General features: G+C 44.4%; 1 protein-coding gene across 2 annotated transcripts in view; it reads right to left on the bottom strand.

Moving 5' to 3' along the window:
• Positions 1–22,402, bottom strand: part of LOC126187588 (facilitated trehalose transporter Tret1-like) — a 156,456-nt gene that overhangs the window by 32,140 nt on the left and 101,914 nt on the right. For both annotated transcript variants that reach the window (XM_049928768.1, XM_049928769.1), the window contains 2 exons: positions 17,035–17,273; positions 12,232–12,640 (listed from right to left, as the gene is read on the bottom strand). In XM_049928768.1, coding sequence (XP_049784725.1) covers positions 12,232–12,640; positions 17,035–17,273 — 648 coding nt within the window. The remainder of the gene's footprint in view (positions 1–12,231; positions 12,641–17,034; positions 17,274–22,402) is intronic.

Raw genomic sequence — 22,402 nt, 5'->3', positions numbered from 1 at the left:
TCGACTTTCTCCTCCCCCCCATCTCCTCCTCGCCCCTCTCTCTCTCTCTGTCCGTCTCCTCCTTCCCGTTTATCATGTCCATTTTCTCCCACCTCTTCGTCCATCTCCTCTCCCTCTCTCTCTGACCTTAAACGTTGTTTGTTGTTATTAGAAATTCACATTCCGTAATAGTATTCTAATCATAATTAGCCATAAATACAACTTTCCTGTTTGCTAACGTTTCACTAGTGTATATTTTATAATGCTTCCCTATTATCAAATTTATATAAATTTATGTATTACATATATTTAAAAAAAAAGGTAAATACAAACATGCGTTTATACCAGTGGAACGTTGCGTCAAGGTTTAAAAGCGATCAGTCAAGCACTTCCGGAAATTAACGATTTTGGACAAACCAACATTTACATTTTTATAACATTTCCACTTATGTTACACATATATTACATATATACCAGCTGGTGTCCAATGGTTATACAAAAACACTAGCGTATTTGAATGTAACGTTGCGTCAAAATTTCATAGAAATCCATCAATAACTTTCAGAACTTTGAGATTTTGAGGAAACGAACGTCTACGGTTGTTCTTATATAGAAACTGTAAATATTCCAAAACGCAAATCTCTGAGATGTTTTTGACCCAATGGTTTGAAGTTTTGACACAACTTCGCACTGGAATACGCATGTGTTTAAATATTTAAATACACCTGTTTAATACACGTAATATGTAATTTTTTTATAAATGTAATAATACCGAAACGTTGCTACAAAAAATTCAAAAATTATATATATATATATATATATATATATATATATATATATATATAGTTGTTCACCCACCCTGGGAATCGAGAATCTCCACTTCACGATTTTTACCTGTTATCGATATATATATATATAAAACCACACCTCTATTAAAATGCAACGCTGTGTCAAAATTTCAAAGCAATCGGTCAAGAACTTTCTGCGATTCACGATTTTGAACAAACAACCATTTACATTTCATTTATTCAGAACGTTACTAAGAGAAAAATATAACGAACAGTACAAACACATTAACTTTTTTCTTAAAGGTGCGATGGTGTAAGTTACCTGCAACAATAGAGGTTTGAAACGCTGTTGCTGTATAGTGCTAGTACGTGAGGATTCCATGACCTGCAGCTTCTAGCTGATTGAGGTCTGCTTTGTTCTGATCCCAAGCTATGCCTTCACCTCTGCACTGTGTGAAACAACTAATACAGTCGACACACTGCATACAGCAAGTGCAATAACATATGCAGGAAACAATGAAAACATCAAAGTCGCCACCGGGTTCCCAGCCCGGAATAAATGAAGCTAAACGAGGATTATAATTGTCATGCCCCAACTACCACATATTACTGATTTGCTTTTACGGAACGTAGTGTACATATTATGCTGATTACTTGCACTAAAACAGCTATATCATGAATTGTTTCCGGCTAAGGAGAACCAAGGCCAATGGTATCTGAGACACACACGTATCTGCCATCCCATGATGGTCAATGGAGAAGTCTTGTCTATCCACTACTCAAGAGTGTACAGGACCAAGTGTTCTTCGAACGGTGCTGTCTCCACACTGATTCGCAAAACGAATGTTTATTTATTTATTTTATTTATTTAGGCATTCATTCACTTTCAAAGATTAAGCCCTTCTGGCCCCTTGTTATTGTAACTAGACATCGTTAGTGAATCAGCATTACAATTCGTATGGTACATGAGCAGTGTATAATGATAATTTGACATCTAGCGAATACGTCTGGCAGCGCTACACAAGGAATCAAATGTAGGGAAAAAGTTTACTGGTCAGTAGATGAGATTAAAGGAAGAAAACAGAAAGCAATGAGAAATGTATGGACAGTTTACAATGTGACAGATATCGGTTCCCTGTTTGGCTGAAGGAAAACAACTGGTATGTGCCCGCAGCGAAGCTACTCCAGTGATGACAAATATAGCTTCAGTCAGCTCTTGAATGCGGAAAGATTTAGGATAACATGCAGATCAAAGGGTATTTAGTTCCAGAGTCTTATAAATATCGTTGTATATTGCTAATGTACTGCATAAATTGTAATATTGGCTCAATAAGGATGTCTGGTTAGACGTAATAAAGGGCTAGAAACCCCTGAGTTTTCCAGGTGAAATAAATAAAGAAACAAACGTCTTGAATGCAGAATGGTTTTGTATAATAAGTAGGTTACAGTGTAATTTTGTCCACCGTCGTACGGCTGAAATGGAGAGGTTGATGGACAAAGAATTAGTGTACAGCCAAGGTACTGAAAGTATCCTGTCTGGTACTGCAGGATTGTAAAGATTATATGTGAGGAGAGGTCTTGGAGACATTAGTGAATAAGAAAGAGCCTGTGATAATCACACCTCCTGTCTGGCTACATCCAGCCTCGCCGAGCATACGAAAGACCGGCGTGATTAAGCAATCGAATGCTACACATGCATCTTACGAAATCATTAACAGCTACGTCGAGAGTCGTGTGGAGTTTTCAGCATTTGTGCCGTGGTGAACAATATTGCAGTTGTAAAGATTTGGCAGGACTAAATACTGGACAAACTGGAGAGGGAACTTTTTTCTAAATTTTTCGATTGCATGTAAGCTGGAGACAGATTTCCTCCATGCTGCACCAGTTTGCTCTTCCCAGTTTGCATGCTTATTCAAGATTACGCCGAGATCTTCAGCGTTTTATGACAGGGTATTTTGATGCCATGACGTATTGGGTAAATTGTTACTGGGTAAACTGTTTTACGAGAAATGCCGCTGATCAACTTTCGGTGAGATATGAAGATAACCTGTTGCTCTATGGGGTTTACTTTAAGATCCAGTTTCTTGACCATTGCAACCCTGAACAGTAGTCGTCGTCATTCATATCCAATACAACACAACCTGTGCACATGGGACTGACGCTTAGATACACCAGGAAGTCGTCAGCATGTAAGTGTCACAAGAGTGAAGCATGGGAGAAGTATCATTGGTCCAAAGAGTGAACACAGAGAGCACAATATTTCGTGATGACTTGCCTATCGCACAGATGACTCCTTGATATCCGTTTCTGGGGTTACTGACGATGCACATTACTGAACTGTTTGAGAAATTAAGCGATTTTATTTTCATAAGTAATATATCGAAATCAACAGTGTCAAAAGACGTGGTGAAATCGGTCAGTGTTGGAATGGTTACGTCACATCTGTCCATAACGTGTAAATCAAGTATTTCGTTTTTGGTGTGGATACACCATCTGATTAAATGTATCCGGACACCCCTATGTAATGCAGAACTGACCACTAGATATCAAGAGAGACTGACTGGCCAGTATTAAAACAGACAGGGAATATTCTGTTGTCGGAAGTGGTCACAGTGGTATCGGATTTCAAACGTGGGCTAGTCATTGCATGTCAGCCATCTCGGCCAGTTCAGCCATTCTGTCTGAGAATGGTTTTTGTTGTTAGCGCGTGGTCTCCTTGCTGCGCTTGAAAAAATGTTAAATGCGGAAGGATATGCATAGATTTAACAGTATCGTGTACTGCGTATAGTAAAGGAACAGTTCGCAGATGATGATTGATTGTCTCAGCATGACAATGCACCCTGTCATAAAGCAACATCTGTGAGGCAATGGTGTGTGAACAACAACGTTCCTGAAGTGGACTGGTCTTCCCAGAGTCTCGACCTAGACCCCTATGGAATACATCTGGAATGAGTTAGAGCTTGGACTCTCTCTGACCCCAACTCCCAACATGACTACCTTCTTTGTTTCGACTCACGAGGAAGAGTGAGCCGCCATTCCTCCACAGACATTCAGACACCTCTCAGAGTGTCCCCAGCGGAGTTCAAGTCGCCCTAAACGCGAAGAGTGGACACACTCTGTGTTAACATTCACTAATACGTGTCCAGATACTTTCGATTAGGTGTGTTCGAACATTATGAATTACCTCGAAGAAAACGGTCTATTGACACACAGTCAGCATGGGTTTAGAAAACATCATTCTTGTGAAACACAACTAGCTCTTTATTCACATGAAGTGTTGAGTGCTACTGACAAGGGATTTCATATCGATTCCGTATTTCTGGATTTCCGGAAGGCTTTTGACACTGTACGACACAAGCGGTTCGTAGCGAAATTGCGTGCTTATGGAATATCGTCTTATTAATGTGATTGGAATTGTGATTTCCTGTCAGAGAGGTCACAGTTCATAGTAACTGACGGAAAGTCATAGTGTAAAACAGAAGTGATTTCTGGCGTTCCCCAAGGTAGTGTTACAAGCCCTTTGCTGTTCCTTATCTATATAAACGATTTTGGAGACAATCGTAGCGAAATTGCGTGCTTATGGAATATCGTCTTATTTATGTGATTGGATTTGTGACTTCCTGTCAGAGAGGTCACAGTTCATAGTAACTGACGGAAAGTCATAGTGTAAAACAGAAGTGACTTCTGGCGTTCCCCAAGGTAGTGTTACAAGCCCTTTGCTGTTCCTTATCTATATAAACGATTTTGGAGACAATCATAGCAGCTGTCGTCGGTTGTTTGGAGATGACGCTGTCGTTCATCGACTAATAAAGTCATCAGAAAACCAAAACGAACTGCAAAACGATTTAGAAAAGATATCTGAATGGCGCGAAAAGTGGCAATTGACTGTAAATAACGAAAAGTGTAAGGTCATCCACATGAGTGCTAAAAGGAATACGTTAAACTTCGGTTACACGATAAATCAGTCTTTTTATGGCTGCCCGGGCCTGGCAACCATAATTTGGATATGGAGTAGTACGTGACCAGGTTGTGACTAAAATCTGGTGGCAGGAAAACGATTAGTGACAAATAAGCGGCAGCTAGTATAAAACAGTTACTTAGCTTTGTTGACAGCGAAGAGTGTACCGTAGATACAGTTCCAATTAGTGTCCAAAGAATATTCCTGATTCGTGGCCTAAGTCGTTATACAATACTGAAGCACACAGCGAGCTGGCTGACCAGACAACGAACGACGGCCCTGATGACTGCAACGAGCTGTCTGACAGACTCCTGACTCGGGGCCAGCGCTGCTGTTATATCGTGTAGTGATGGGGAGCTCGTGAATCAGTCGTTCAATTGAACGCTTCACTCCAGTGAAGTGTGAACTAACCACTCAATTTCAGTGAACTGGTACTTCAAACTCTTCACAGATAGCACACTCCACACTTTTTTCTAGTTCACTCACTCTCTCCCCCCCTCTCCTTCTCCCACTACATCGGCGCTACGTCATTCATCCTCCCGTCACTTCAGTCCTCCCTATACTGCCTGTCGACGAATCGCGCAGTGTTTGTGGGGAACGATAGGTTTACGATGGGTAGGGTGGTAAGGGGCGAGGGGAAAGCAGCGTCAGTTGCTTCCTGCAGTGCTGCCATCATTACCCGTGACTATTTGTGCAGTTTAACTTCGCCTCTACGGATAGCCTACCGTTGGCAGCGCTTGCAAACAAATGAATAATAAAGATACATACAAAGGGGCTCGCTGTGTGAGCACGCACAGCCAACATGAAAATAAAAGGTTTGTTAATAACACTGAAAGAGGGATTTTACCAATGACTACAGGTGACAGTTTACGTTTTGAATCTGGAGGGTTATTATACCCAACAAAAATAAAATTTACAGGAAAACATCTGAATAATTACTTAACGTAGGTATATAGACTTGGTGACATTGGTAAACATACTCATTCTATTTTGGATTAAATTTTAAAAGGAACATAAAATTGGACTGCATTTCGTTGGTAGCCCTAGTTTGCAGTCCATGAATACAACAAATAATGTTTCATTTGGCAGATAGACTTTTTTCGGTGCTTCATGAGAAAATGTCGAGCAAGATTAAATGTAATACCTTCTTTATATGTGACAGGCTTCTCCGTTTATCTTTCCTTTGTCCCCTTCCACCATGCTCTATTTAACTCAGACGCTGTAAGAGCGTAAAAAGGTTGCGTGTACGTTACTGCATAGTTCGGCCATCTGTTGGTAAAATTATGAAGTATTACGAAGCTTTATTGTACGAGCGAGGCGAAGCGAGCGTAGCCGCGGCTGAGCGGCGAACTGGGTAACTTCGCCAGGCTTCCGTACTTCATGAATGAACTACACTCCTGGAAATTGAAATAAGAACACCGTGAATTCATTGTCCCAGGAAGGGGAAACTTTATTGACACATTCCTGGGGTCAGATACATCACATGATCACACTGACAGAACCACAGGCACATAGACACAGGCAACAGAGCATGCACAATGTCGGCACTAGTACAGTGTATATCCACCTTTCGCAGCAATGCAGGCTGCTATTCTCCCATGGAGACGATCGTAGAGATGCTGGATGTAGTCCTGTGGAACGGCTTGCCATGCCATTTCCACCTGGCGCCTCAGTTGGACCAGCGTTCGTACTGGACGTGCAGACCGCGTGAGACGACGCTTCATCCAGTCCCAAACATGCTCAATGGGGGACAGATCCGGAGATCTTGCTGGCCAGGGTAGTTGACTTACACCTTCTAGAGCACGTTGGGTGGCACGGGATACATGCGGACGAGCATTGTCCTGTTGGAACAGCAAGTTCCCTTGCCGGTCTAGGAATGGTAGAACGATGGGTTCGATGACGGTTTGGATGTACCGTGCACTATTCAGTGTCCCCTCGACGATCACCAGTGGTGTACGGCCAGTGTAGGAGATCGCTCCCCACACCATGATGCCGGGTGTTGGCCCTGTGTGCCTCGGTCGTATGCAGTCCTGATTGTGGCGCTCACCTGCACGGCGCCAAACACGCATACGACCATCATTGGCACCAAGGCAGAAGCGACTCTCATCGCTGAAGACGACACGTCTCCATTCGTCCCTCCATTCACGCCTGTCGCGACACCACTGGAGTCGGGCTGCACGATGTTGGGGCGTGAGCGGAAGGCGGTCTAACGGTGTGCGGGACCGTAGCCCAGCTTCATGGAGACGGCTGCGAATGGTCCTCGCCGATACCCCAGGAGCAACAGTGTCCCTAATTTGCTGGGAAGTGGCGGTGCGGTCCCCTACGGCACTGCGTAGGATCCTACGGTCTTGGCGTGCATCCGTGCGTCGCTGCGGTCCGGTCCCAGGTCGACGGGCACGTGCACCTTCCGCCGACCACTGGCGACAACATCGATGTACTGTGGAGACCTCACGCCCCACGTGTTGAGCAATTCGGCGGTACGTCCACCCGGCCTCCCGCATGCCCACTATACGCCCTCGCTCAAAGTCTGTCAACTGCACATACGGTTCACGTCCACGCTGTCGCGACATGCTACCAGTGTTAAAGACTGCGATGGAGCTCCGTATGCCACGGCAAACTGGCTGACACTGACGGCGGCGGTGCACAAATGCTGCGCAGCTAGCGCCATTCGACGGCCAACACCGCGGTTCCTGGTGTGTCCGCTGTGCCGTGCGTGTGATCATTGCTTGTACAGCCCTCTCGCAGTGTCCGGAGCAAGTATGGTGGGTCTGACACACCGGTGTCAATGTGTTCTTTTTTCCATTTCCAGGAGTGTACTGCATTTGAACGCTTCACGGCAAAGAGTGAAATGAATGAAGTAGTTCACGGGAGTGAACGAGTTCGACCCATCTCTAATACCGTGCAGCCAGAGGGCGCTGTAGGCCCCAGCTCAGCAATGGCGCGGCGTCTTCGGTCGGCGGCAACGCCATGCGCCGCCGGCGGTGGCGACGGGAAACTGTGGCAAGCGATGCGACGACGGCAGGGCGCGCGCGCTATTCGGTTAGGTCCACGGATACAAGTCTAATCTAAAAGCCGTAAATTCAACTAAATACCTAGGTATTACAATTACGAACAACTTAAATTGGAAGGAACACATAGAAAATGTTGTGGGGAAGGCTAACCAAAGATGCGTTTTATTGGCAGGACACTTAGAAAATGTAACAGACCTACTAAGGAGACTGCCTACACTACGCTTGTCCGCCCTCTTTTAGAATACTGCTGCGCGGTGTGGGATCCTTACCAGATAGGACTGACGGAGTACATCGAAAAAGTTCAAAGAAAGGCGGCACGTTTTGTACTATCGCGAAATATGGGAGAGAGTGTCACGGAGCTCGTACGGAAAGATATAGTGAGCCATGGCAAAAATTGCTATTTTGAAGAGCGCGCCGCAGCGCGTAGTGTGAAGCACTCGCCCTCGTTCCTGGCGGTGGCGCCGCTGTGGCAGTCGCAGCTTTGGTGTCTCCCTCTGGTGGGATAGGGGAAAGGTTGCCTGTTCACGCGCATTTAAAGGGCGCTATGAGCTCGCCAGTTAAGCAGTCTGGGGTCAGTCGGTCAGTCTGGGTGAGCCTGGAGTCAGTCGGGGGTCTGTCTCTCGTCCGAATTTGTGGGGCAGTTAGTGTCTGTCTGTCGTCTGGAGTGCCAGTATGTCTGTCGTTCGGATCAACCTTTAAGGCCGTTTGGATCGATCGGTTGGTCGGTCGCGCACTGAGACACAAGATGACTTGTTCGTCTTGAGCGTCGGCGCATGTGAGGTCGCCACGTGAGTCCAGTGGGCCGCGCCGTATAAGCGAGGGGTAGTGGCTTCGCGGTCGACACGAGAGCAACAGGAGTCAACCCACGACATCAGTCTGGCTGGTGCGAGCTGCGACGCCGTGGTGTAACTGGTTGTCCGAGCGCTTCTGGGCCCCTTCAGTTACCATCTTGTGGAGAAAGGTTCGGTCCTTTCCTGGTGCAGGGATGTCGTTTGGCCAGTGGGTGTGTTTCCTCTGCATGGTTGGGTCCGAGCCAGTATTTCCGTCGTCGTGTGTCTGGAAGTGAGTGGGAGACGCACCAGCAGTGCAGTCGCGACGGAGCAGCAGTCGCGGACGGAGCAGCGGGCAGTCGGTCGGTTGGTGCGGACCAGGAAAGACGGGAGATCGGCGCGTCTTCCTGCGTCCGTTGATGCGGCTTGCAGCGGACGGTTCGTGAGAGCTATTTGGGGGTGCTGCGCCAGGTCTTCTCGAGAAATCGCAGTTTATTGGAAGTTAAGTGATTGGTGATATGTTGTGTGATTTACTCTTGTTAAATTCAACTTGTCTTCTTGGTCAGTCTTTCGTCTCCAGCTTGCTCGTTTGTCTCTCGTCCGCATTTGTTAGGCAGTTAATGTCGGTCTGTCGTTCGGAGCTGACTCTGTCATGTTTGTCGGATTTCGTGTGTTAACGAATTTTTTACTCGGAGTGTAACGGCCTAATTCCAGAAATATGTTTTGATCTTGCCTATCAACTTGAGAGGCGGTATCTGTGTACTGTAGAGGATCTTAATTGGTTTGGCCAACCTTATAGAATTTTATATGAGATTGCTTTTATGGGCTTTTATTTAAATGATCATTTTAGTATATAAAGTTGCCACCCTTCCGCCGTAAGACTTTTCTTAGAAGTCAAAATTAAGTTGCACCTTCGGTGGCAAGCTAATCTTTTAATTTTAGTATTTGTACCATTTCCATCCCTCCTACAGGGTGCATAGTTTGTGTGCTTGTGTGAACTGTTAAAACTTTTACTTTAAGGTAATCTGGTGTGTTGCAGATTTGCACCAGTGTAGTGTTTCAGGGGCTGTTGTGAGCGGTCCTGACTACGGCCGTGTCAAAAGGGAGCGGTAAGGTTCTCAGCACTCCAAAATTTGTTTCTTTCTGCCTCTGAATAAATGGTAACTTGATATTTAGAAGGTGCTTTCTGGTTACAATTTTAATTCTGTTTCTTTTTTTAAAAAAAGCTTTTAGGAATAAAATTCCCATTTGTTAAAAGCAATTTGATTTTTATTTCATCAGTTACTCCCTGGCAACTACTTCCATGCTCACGTAGTGTGATTAAATGTGTTAATGTTCTTGATGAATCGCTAGTGAATAAAAAAATTTTAAGAATATTCTTTGAAAATAAATCCACGGTTCATATAGGTGTTCATTCTTTCCACGCAATATAGGAGATTGGAATAATAGAGAATTGTGAAGGTGGTTCGATGAACCCTGTGCCAGGCAGTTGAATGCGATTTGCAGAGTATCCATGTAGATGTACCGGGTGATCTAAAAGTCAGTATAAATTTGAAAACTTAATAAACCACGGAATAATGTAAATAGAGCGGTAAAAATTGACACACATGCTTCGAATGACATGGGGCTTTATTAGAACCAAAAAAAAAAAAACCATATTGCTAGACGCGTGAAAGATCTCTTGCACGCGTCATTTGGTGATGATCGTATGCTCAGCCGCCACTTTCATCATGCTTGGCCTCCCAGGTCCCCAGACCTCAGTCCGTGCGACTATTGGCTTTGGGGTTACCTGAAGTCGCAAGTGTATCGTGATCGACCGACATCTCTAGGGATGCTGAAAGACAACATCCGACGCGAATGCCTCACCATAACTCCGGACATGCTTTACAGTGCTGTTCACAATATTATTCCTCGACTACAGCTATTGTTGAGGAATGATGGTGGACATATTGAGCATTTCCTGTAAAGAACATCATCTTTACTTTGTCTTACTTTGTTATGCTAATTATTGCTATTCTGATCAGATGAAGCGCCATTTGTCGGACATTTTTTGAACGTTTGTATTTTTTGGTTCTAATAAAACCCCATGTCATTCCAAGCAAGTGTGTCAATTTGTACCTCTCTATCTACATTATTCCGTGATTTATTCAGTTTTCAAATTTATACTGACTTTTTGATCATCCTGTAGGGAAGCAGCCTACTCACGCCGTATAAAATTCACATCAGTCTTTCCATTGTGTGCCAGCCTAGTCCGCTGTAACTAGCTCTGACGTCACAAATATTGCTCAATACTTTAAAATGAAGTAAATAACCTGAAACGTTTCTAGCATGTCAGGAGTAATACAAAATCAATATGTGTTGGATATCAGTTTAATAACTTTAACCATTTTCGAAATTTGGACGTTTTTCTGTAAAAATCATTGGCGCAACAGAAAAGAGCTAGAAACTTATAAATTTATATTTAGATTCCTTTTGTATAATAATTTCGTAGAAACAGTATTCTGGATCTCACAAACTAAAATTTTAGTTGAAATTCATGATTTTCTGGTTTTTATCTTAAAAATTAAGGAAGCAAGATAGATTAAGTAGGCAAATAAATAAAGCTAGGATGTTTAAATTTAAGTAGAAGGGAGATCCGCTGTAATCATAAAGATGTGAGAAGTTTCAACTAAATAACTATAAAACTATAGCGATAGCGTATCTCCAAAGAGCAAGTTCAGAGCTTGTCTACTGCGTGTAGTGCAATTAAATTAATTATCTCGCCCAAAATATTTGACTTAGCCACGTCAGACTTTTATTATGATTACTTACCTGTGTGCTGATTGCACATTTAAATTGAGAGCTTCAGCGGCCATCAGCAAAGGAAGCAATTTTTTATTCGATAACTTGAAGTGGTGCATTACTAGCCCAGCGGCTAGTCGGGAGAGCGGAATTGATCAGGCGTTCCCTTAGCCGTCCGCACCGCGGCTTTATACTAAGAACGCTGCGCGAAAAAAAAGAAGGCCCCAGTTCTCTCCAGACACTGATTAGCGCACCACCTGTGCCGGGAGTCGCGTCGCCCGACGCGTCGGTATCGTTGATATAAACAGCCTCGGATGCAGTAATAAGTTACTCGGGATACGCGTAACCATGAAATCGTTTTCGAGTGAAGTGTTAATTTTGGGATGACATTGATGATCTATCTTTAGTTTGCGTATGTCGTATTTTCACGTGCCGCCGCAGGACAGACATTCTACCACTATTAGCGTGGCGTTTGATGAACATTATCATCAAATTATGGCGAGCATTCACTTAAATATTTAATTTGAACAGTTATAGTTGCATCAGCGCATTAGACTCTGAACTGCTCTGGTAGTTGGACAGTGGATTCTTTTTGGTCTGTGACTTTCAGAACATAGTGAACATTTTAGAGAGAATGGTTTTTGATTATGAATCCCAGACAATCTCCTAATTCCTCAGAGCTATAAGCTGTAGCTATAAATGTATTTCTCAGATGAAGTGGGCACTAGGAATTCTAATTACAGGCTTCACGTTTTGCTAATCACTTTCTGGTTGTCACTATTGTAGTTAGAGAGCCAGTGTTGAGAACCGCAAACAACAGCACTAAATAAATAATAGGAACATTAACAATTATACCACCCGCCGCCCCACAACCCGGTAGATGTAGAAGTAGAAAAATTTTAGACTTGAGATCTATGAGTACAGTACTGTGTTCAGCCGCTGACCTTTCTGCTGCTCGACGCACTTGCGGACGACGGCGAGCTCCAGTGCGATGTCCTCCTCAGGAACGGAGCCTCGGAGTCGCCGCAGTACGCGCTCTGCCTCTTCGTCGCGGCCGCGCATCGCGAAGAAGTAGGGCGACTCGGGCATCCAGACGAAGCAGGCGAGGAAGACGACGGGCACGGCGGCGCAGGCGATGGCCACCGCCTCGTAGGAGAGGTAGGGGCCCAGGCTGAAGGCCAGCAGCGAGCCCGCGCTCAGCATGAACTGGAAGAGCGTGCCCAGCGCGCCGCGCACGCGAGCCTCCGCCACCTCGCACACGTACATCGGGCCCACGCACATCACCGCCCCCACCCCCAGGCTCGCCACCAGCCGAGACGCGATCAGCATCGCCGCCGACTCGGCGAACAGCACCTGTCGGCCAACGAGGAAACTAATTTCTGCTAGAGTGTGTAATTGTACTTTAATTACGTAACCATTACAGCGCCTCACCTCAACCTCTCGATACCAGCAATATTCTACTATGTTTCTGTAAAATAGTTAACATATTTCTGTGACAACACTCAGATTTGATTTTATTAATGTAGAGGTACTTCGATACATCGATATGTATACAGGGTGTTACAAAAAGGCACGGCCAAACTTTCAGGAAACATTCCTCACACACAAAGAAAGAAAATATGTTATGTGGGCATGTGTCCGGAAATGCTTACTTTCCATGTTAGAGCTCATTTTATTACTTCTCTTCAAATCACATTAATCATGGAATGGAAACACACAGCAACAGAACGTACCAGCGTGACTTCAAACACTTTGTTACAGGAAATGTTCAAAATGTCCTCCGTTAGCGAGGATACATGCATCCAACCTCCGTCGCATGGAATCCCTGACGCGCTGATGCAGCCCTGGAGAATGGCGTATTGTATCACAGCCGTCCACAATACGAGCACGAAGAGTCTCTACATTTGGTACCGGGGTTGCGTAGACAAAAGCTTTCAAATGCCCGCATAAATGAAAGCCAATAGGGTTGAGGTCAGGAGAGCGTGAAGGCCTTGGAATTGGTACGTCTCTACCAATCCATCGGTCACCGAATCTGTTGTTGAGAAGCGTACGAACACTTCGACTGAAATGTGCAGGAGCTCCATCGTGCATGAACCACATGTTGTGTCGTACTTGTAAAGGCACATGTTCTAGCAGCACAGTTAGAGTATCCCGTATGAAATCATGATAACGTGCTCCATTGAGCGTAGGTGGATGAACATGGGGCCCAATCAAGACATCACCAACAGTGCCTGCCCAAACGTTCAACACAAGCACCGAAGTCAACATTAACTTCCTTCAATTGGGCCAACTGGCGGTGAATCGAGGAAGTACAGTACATACTGACAAAACTAAAATGAGCTCTAACATAGAAATGAAGCGTTTCTGGACACATGTCCACATAGCATCTTTTCTTTATTTGTGTGTGAGGAATGTTTCCTGAAAGTTCGGCCGTACCTTTTTGTAACACCCCGTATATTGCAATGACATTATTCTTATGTGTATTCTTTCTTTTGCCACTATGATCTTTGACGTACTTGTAACTTTGATTTTTGGGTGCGTATGCGGTTATTAGAGAGTCAAGCTTTGGTCGTCATGTTAAAAAGACGCAAATTGTAGTCAGTTTATGAGGTGTGAACTTTAACAGTGAGGAAGATATTTTCAAGTATTTTTTTATACTGTGAAGTGATGTTTGGGAACGAGTTACGTGATATTGCAACAAAAGTAATAAAAAAGAAGTGTAAATTCGGAGCGCTGATTACTTTTTTACAACACCATTGTCCTAACTTGCAAAAGTTTAATCTTCAAGAATGGTTTATGAAACACATCTATAAAACTTTTGAATATCGCAGAATAAGACCTAGGCCTCTTTGCATCCGAGCTTGGAATCGTCACTACCTAGATTTTCGACGACTGAGTCATGATTTCACAACGAGACCAGCGTGGGAAACATGAAAAGATGAGTGCCTAGTTTGTCCATTATTTCAAGAAATGACTTTATTAACTGTGCTCTAATGACACCTGCCACATAATATAACTTTGTTGTTGCCCGAAAATGCAGTATTTAGCAGCGTGAGCAACACTACAATCATAGTTAATTTTTGACCTTTGTTGTGGTACGGTTGTTAGAAGTGGCAGTCAGCGAATGGGATAACACTTTGCCCCTATTTCAAATTATGTTCTACACAGAATCCCCCAATGGATAGCGCAACTACCTAGTAAGCGACAGCCCCAGGTTCGAATCCCAGCACTTGTACAAATTTTAATTAATTGCTTCTGCCTATATCATAATCATGTTTACTGATTGTTTTTTAGGTTAAGCACATGTAAGGCTGAACTCAAACAGCGGATTGTACATGGTTATTAATACGAGGGTCACTCCAAAACAAATGCACACTATTTTTGTAAAAATACAGTTTTCATTCTGCATGTGTGAAAGCTTTACAGTGAGTAGATACATCCTTCCCGCTTGTTTTCAAACTTAGTTCAACCTGTTTCCGTGAGTGGCGCCGTCACAGCATGTCTTCAAGATGGCTGCTACACTTGACGTTCGTCAGAAGAAAAGTGCTGTCATAGAATTCCTGTGCTGTGAAAACGAGACAGTGGGAAACATCCACAAGAGGTTGAAAAAGGTGTAGGGAGATGCTGCTGTCGATCGCAGTACAGTTAGTCGGTGGGCAAGCAGGTTACGTGATGAAAGCGGGCACGGCAATATTGAGGATTGTCCCCGCAGCGGCAGGCCTCGTACTGCACACACTCCAGACAATGTGCAGAGTGTTAACGAATTGGTGACTGCTGACAGACGCATCACATTCAACGAATTGTCACGCTACGTTGGGATAGGGGAAGGAAGTGTTTGCAGAATACTGAAAGTGTTGGCGTTAAAAAAGGTTTGTGCCAGGTGGGTTCCCAGGATGTTAAGAGTCGCTCACAAAGAAACAAGAAAAACGGTATGCAGCGAACTTTCGGAACAGTACGAAAATGGTGGAGATGAATTTCTTGGAAGAATTGTGACAGGTGATGAAACATGGCTCCATCGTTTTTCACCAGAGACGAAGAGACAATGAGGCAATCAATCGAGTGGCATCATGCAAATTCACCCAAGAAAAAAAAATTCAAAACCACACCTTCTGCTGGAAAAGTTATGGTAACGGTGTTTTTTGATTCCGAAGGACTCTTGCTTGTGGACATCATGCCAAGTGGAACCACCATAACTTCTGATGCATATGTGACGACACTGAAGAAACTTCATGCTCGACTGAGTCGTGTTCGACCACATCGGCAATAGCAGGATGTTTTGCTGTTGCACGACAATGCACGGCCACATGTCAGTCAAAAAACCATGGAAGCGATCACAAAACTCGGATGTACAACACTGAAACACCCGCCTTACAGTTCTGACGTGGCTCCATGTGACTGTCTGTGGTGTGCATACTGTAAGACCTTCGGTACACACACAATCAGATTATTTGACTTGTCACTCTAACGAAGTAGGCGAGTGTCAGCAATATGTCTCGTGGTCTTATCGTGGGGTGTTTATCTTCTGCCGTTAGGTCAGATGATAGAAATGCCACTTGCACACTTAGAGTAGCAGATTGACGTGACCAACTTTAAACAGAATTTGATTAATTTTCACACACATTTATTAAAATAATAAAATCATAGACATTACGTAACTTGATTCTGGATGCTGTTTACAATTGACAATCTGAAGTTCCTTTGGTCTTGGTATGTTAATCTTATTCTCACATATCTCTGATACTTGACAAAGTGTCTATACATTTATCTTCATGGCTATGTACAGGAATATGATAATCTTATTAGGTGCAGACTGAAACTTTCTATAGACTGGTACAGACTGGTGCAGACAAATGCAGACTAATGCAGACTGACTAATCGGAGGTCTGTACACTCGTTATAATACCTTGCGCTTTCAGGTATCACTGCGCGAGTGTGATCAGCGAGGAGAAAAGGTTCTACGTTAGCAGCAATCTCATTGGCTGTGTTACATATTAATACGCGGATCGGCGGAAGCAGAATTTGGTCCGTCTCTAAGACAGCGCCATCTTGTAGTGCGGAGATGGACGAGCGCTGCGACTGCGCTGTTGTGCTTAGCGGGGCGCGCTCTAGTGGGAAAGTTGTGTACGCGCTGACTACGCAGAACTATGTACACAACACTATCATCTCTTTGGCAAACTGAAAGACTCTCTTCGTGGAAAAAAGTTTGAAGATGATGACTGCCTTGTGAATGCTGCCAAACAGTGGCTCCAACAGGTTGGTCCAGAATTTTACCGTGCGAGTATAGAGGCGCCGGTTCCAAGATGGCGTAAGGCAGTTGAAAGGGATGGAAATTATGTGGAGAAATGAAAATATTGTTCCTAAAGGATGTATCTACACACTGTAAAACTTTCAAACATGTAGAATAAAAGATGGATTTAAAAAAAATAGTGTGCGTTTCTTTCGGAGTAACCGTCGTAAATGAATGAAAATACCCAACTAACGATTTCCAGTAGAAATAGGGAGCCAACTCTTATGGCAAAATGTCCATCTAAACGTAACACCGAGTCCAGCTTTTCAGTTTTTTGGATTGGCAACATTGCATGAGTGAGATGATGGGCGCCTGGAAGTGTCCGTGACCTACGGGGCAGCGTTGCAACAACCTATCATTCTAGACTCGGAGAAGTGTATGAGTATAGTGCTACACAATCCCAAAACCAGATGCGCTGTACACTGAACGAAGTAGTAAAGGATGTGGCGTCAGTACTGACCATGAGCCAGGAGGCAAAGACGGGCACAGCGGAGGCGACGAGCAGCGTCTTGCGGCCGACGACGTCGACGACGAAGGGCACGAGCAGGACGGGGAGCGGCATCACCATGCTGGTGGCGGAGACCACCCAGGAGGCCTCGTCCGCCGTCAGCGGCAGGTGCGAGCCGGGCTCTCGCAGCCGCGGCAGCATCGGCGACGTCCAGCCCGCCAGCATGCCACAAGACAGGTACGACAGCGTCGCTGCGGGGACAGGTGAAGGTGCAGTGGTATACGTGTAGTCCGCCTGTGCAGCCCATCTCCCCTCTACGTAAACTGTTTTACAGCTAACTGCCATGCTATACCAGGATGCTAGACGGCTACTGCTCACAAGGGAACCTCCCCATCGCACCCCCCTCAGATTTAGTTATAAGTTGGCACAGTGGATAGGCCTTGAAAAACTGAACACAGATAAATCGAAAAAACAGGAAGAAGTTGTGTGGAACTATGAAAAAAATAAGCAAAATATACAAACTGAGTAGTCCATCCGCAAGATAAGCCACATCAAGGACTATCTGAGCTTCAGTGTGCTGTGGTCCCGTGGTTAGCGTGTTGAGCTGCGGAACGAAAGGCCGTTGGTTCAAGTCTCCCTTCCAGCGAAAATTTTAATTTTTTATTTTCACACAATTATCAAAGTTCAAGCACTCACACATAATCAACTTCGCTCTCCAAAATTCTAGGACACGTTCAGATTTGCTTGGACATAAGCAGGATTTGACAGTCTACACACGGAAAAATTTGATAACGTTAAAAACATATGTTTCGACAGAGTACAGGGAAAACTGTGTGACTGTGAAACTGTTGCATTCATTTGTTGCAGTTTATGAGACAAACTCTTATGTTTTCATCACTTTTTTGGGAGTGATTATCACATCCACAAGAACACCTAAATGGGGCAAGGTAGAGGAATCTTTTCATCCATTCGCCATGTGTACAAGTTAGGTGGGTCGACAACATATTCCTGTCATGTGACGCACATGCCGTCATCAGTGTCGTATAGAATATATCAGACGTGTTTTCCTGTGGAGGAATCGGTTGACATATGACCTTGCGATCAAATGTTTTCGGTTCCCATTGCAGCGGCACGTCCTTTCGTCTACTAACCGCACGGTTTTGCGGTGAGGTGGCAAAACACAGACACTAAACTCATTACAGTGAACAGAGACGTCAATGAACGAACGGACAGATAATAACTTTGCGAAAATAAATAAAGTAAACTTTTCACTCGAAGGAAGACTTGAACCATGGACCTCTCATGGAAACTCCAGATAGGAAAATGAACAATGTACAAAAAGATAGATTGTTAGTTACCATAAAGATGACATGTAAGTTACAGACACACACAATTAAAATACATTTACACACAAGCTTTCACCACGAGACCATGGCGCTCCTTAGCTCAAATACTCCTTAATGTTACCTACCTTGCGCATGGACTACTCAGTTTGTATATTTTGCTTATTTTTTTCATAGTTACGTACAACTTCTTCCTGTTTTCTCGATTGATCTGTGTTCAGTTTTTCAAGGCCTATCCACTGTGCCAACTTATAACTAAATCTGAGGGGGGTGCGATGGGGAGGTTCCCTTGTCAGTACGGAGGCAGCCAACCATGTTCTACATCTACATCTACGCTGACGTGACAAATGTCACGAGACACCTCCTAACATCGAGTCGGACCTCCTTTTGCCAGGCATAGTGCAGCATCTCAACGTGGCATGGATTTAAAGATTCGCTGGAAGTCCCATGTAGAAACATCGCGCCATGCTGCCTCTAGAGGGTGGTCAGAAAATGTGTAAAATGCTTGCAGGGATGTTACAGGGCAGGTTGTACTGAGACATAAATGTTAAGAAAGAAATTCGATACGTTGCGCCGTTTCCGAGTTATTTAGCATTGAAGTTAGCCAATCAGATCGTCGCGCGCGTGAATTCTAGTTTCAGCTAACGAGGCAAAGCACTCGTTGGGCAACACCGCCCCTGGCAGGCCGCTTGAATACGAGCGCGCGACGCCCCGATTGGCTAAATTATATGCTAAATAATTCGGAAACGGAGCAACGTATCGAATTTCTTTCTTAACATTTATGTCTCAGTACAACCTGCCCTGTAACATCCCTACAAGCATTTCACTCATTTTCTGACCACCCTGTATAGCCGTCCATAATTCCGAATGTATTGCTGGTGCAGGATCCTGTGCACGATCTGACCTCTAGGTTACGCCCCTTAAATGTTCGATGGGATTCGTGTCGGACGATGTGCGCGGCTAAATCATTCGTTTGAATTGTCCAGAATGTTCTTAAAACAAATCGCGAACAATTGTGAGCTGGTGACAAGGCGCATTGTCTTCCGTAAAAATTCCATCGTTGTTTGGGAACATGAAGTCCAAAAATGAGTCAAATGGCTCTGAGCACTAAGGGACTTAACTTCTGAAGTCATCACTCCCCTAGAACTTAGAACTACTTAAACCTGTCTAACGTAAGGACATCAGACACATCCATGCCCGAGGCAGGATTCGAACCTGCGACCGTAGCGGTCGCGCGGTGCCAGACCGAAGCGCCTAGAACCGCTTGGCCACTCCGGCCGGCAACATGAGGTCTAAGAACGGCTGAAAATGTTCTCCAAGTACCCGAACATAACTATTTTCAGTCAATGGTCGGTTCAGTTGGAGCAAAGGACCCAGTCGATTCCATGTAAAAGCAGCCCACACCGTTATGGAGCCACCACCAGCTTGCACAATGACTTGTTGTCAACTTGAGTCCATGTCTTCGTGGGGTCTACGCCACACTCCAGCCCTGCCATCAGCTCTTATCAACTGAAATCGGAACTCATCTGACCAGCCGTCAAGGGTCCAACCGGTATGGTCACGAGCCCAGGAGAGATGCTGCAGGAGATGTGCTGTTAACAAAGGCACCCCCGTCGGTCTTTGTTACCATAGCCCATTAACGCAACATTTCGCCGCACTCTCCTAACGGATATGTTCATCGTAAGTCCAACATTGCCGCTACTTTCGCTCGTTAAGTCAAGTACGCCACCCACTATGTTGTCCTTGGTCAAATGTAGTGCCTGAAATGTGGCATTCTCGGCACATTCTTGACACTGCGAATCTCGGAATATTGAATTTACTAACAATTTCCGAAATGGAATGTCCCATGCGTCTAGCTCCAACTACCATTCTGCATTTAAAATCTGCTAACTCCCGTCATGCGGCCATAGTCATGTTGGAAGCCTTTTCACATGAATCACCTGAGTACAAATGAGAGCTCCACCAATTCACTGTCCCTTTATACCTTGTGTACGCGATACTATTGTCATGTGTATATGTGCATATCGCTATCCGTCACCTCAGCGAAGACACCCGGCAAGCCACTGCACGGTGCATGGCGGGAGATACATCGTATCACTACTATTCCACTACTGTTCCATTTGCAAATGTAACAAGGTACAAACGACTGTATGAACCTTAATTTCTCTTATCTTGACTTTTCAACTTTTACGCGAAATGTTTGTTGAGGGCAGTAGACACATTCTGCAGTGCCGTTTCCATAAATTTTCTCAATAGTGTTTCGCAAAAAAGACCGTTGAGTCCTCTCCGGCTATTCCCTTTTGAATTCACTAAGGGTCTCCGTAATAACAGTGTGTTGATCGAACCCACCGGTAACAAATCTAGCAGCACGCCTGTGAAGTGCTTCAGTGTCTTCGTCCAAATCGACGTGGCGGGAAACCTAAACATTATAAGAGTGTTCAGGAATGGATCACACTAGTGTTCTAGCCGCATTTTCCTTTATAAATAAGCTACATTTTTCTAAAATTCTCCGCCGACCAGTGTGGCCAAGCGGTTCTAGGCGCTACAGTCTGGAAAAACGCGACCGCTACGGTCGCAGGTTCGAATCCTGCCTCGGGCATGGATGTGTATGATGTCCTTAGGTTAGTTAGGTTTAAGTAGTTCTAAGTTCTTGAGGACTGATGACCTCAACAGTTAAGTCCCATAGTGCTCAGAGCCATTTTAACCATTTTTTTTCTAAAATTCTCCCAACCACCCGAAGTCTACCATTCGCCTTTCCTACTACCCTCCTTACGTGCTCATTCCACTTCGTGTTGCTTTGCATCGTTACGCCTATCTATGCCGATATGACTTATCAATCAATACACCAATAGTACTGTATTCGAACATTGCTTCTTTGTTTTCCTGCTCGTCTGCACTAACTTACATGTGTCTACATTTCCAGCTAGCTGTCATCCATCATATCAACAAGAAAATCTGTAGAAGTCATCCTGTATCCTCCTTTAGTCTCAGAATGGCGACACTTTCCCGTACACAACAATTCCATCAGCAAACAGTTGCAGACTGCTGCTCACCTTATCCATCAGATCATTTGTGTATATAGAGAAAAAGAGCGATGCCAGAATTTTAATAACCACTACAAGTCCAGCAAGAAGAGGAGAGTGGACATTTGAAGCTCCTCATCATCCACGTTCTACCTCCATAAATGAGTTGTCAGTGCGGCAGAAAGTCTTGCGAGGGGTTGGGTTCGATTCCCAGCCAGGTTGGAATATTTTTCCGCTCGGGAACTGGGTGTATAGTTGTCCTCATCATCATTTCATCCTAATCGACACGCAGGTCACAGAAGTGGCATCAGCTAAACAGATCTGCACGAGGGGATCGGTTTACCTGACAGGAGGCTCTAGCCACACACACGTTTCATTTTATCTCTATCTACCTCTACAGGCTTAAAGCCACTTTTTGTACCAATGCCATTTTCCCACTTTCCTGTTACATTCGCGAATAGTTTGGGGGAAGAACGACTTTAGGTAGCCTCCATATCACCTCTTACTTATTTTTTCTCCTCTTGCTTATTTCGCTACATGTATGTGGGAGAAGGTACTGTAGTATCTTTCCAGGCTCTTCTTTGAATATATCCTCCAGTAGCTGTTAACAGTAATCGTCTCTGCGAGGCGCAACGTATCTCGTATAGCGGCTCCCATTGGCGTCTACATAACCAAATCGCGAAGAAACGCATCGCTCGTTATTGGATCTTCTCTGTTTCCTCTAAGACTGAAAACCAATGCAGAAGAATCTATCGAACGTGAATTACAGTTCCTTACGATTCACCCAATGAATCTCAGCCTGGCCCCTATTTTACGTTCTATGCAGTCATTTTACTTCAGTCGCCTATATGGTTATTTTACAGGTAGATTTATCCCTAATATGACAATCTGTCTCTTCTGCTATTTATAAGCAGTACTTTATATTTATTTACGTTCATACTTAAATTCGATTCAATACACCGATCAAAAAAATGGTTCAAATGGCCCCTGAGCACTATGGGACTTAACTTCTGA

The sequence above is a fragment of the Schistocerca cancellata genome, chromosome 5 (genome assembly GCF_023864275.1).
Source record: "Schistocerca cancellata isolate TAMUIC-IGC-003103 chromosome 5, iqSchCanc2.1, whole genome shotgun sequence".
In the NCBI taxonomy this organism is placed as follows: domain Eukaryota; kingdom Metazoa; phylum Arthropoda; class Insecta; order Orthoptera; family Acrididae; genus Schistocerca; species Schistocerca cancellata.
This window is presented reverse-complemented; position numbering and strand designations above follow the sequence as displayed.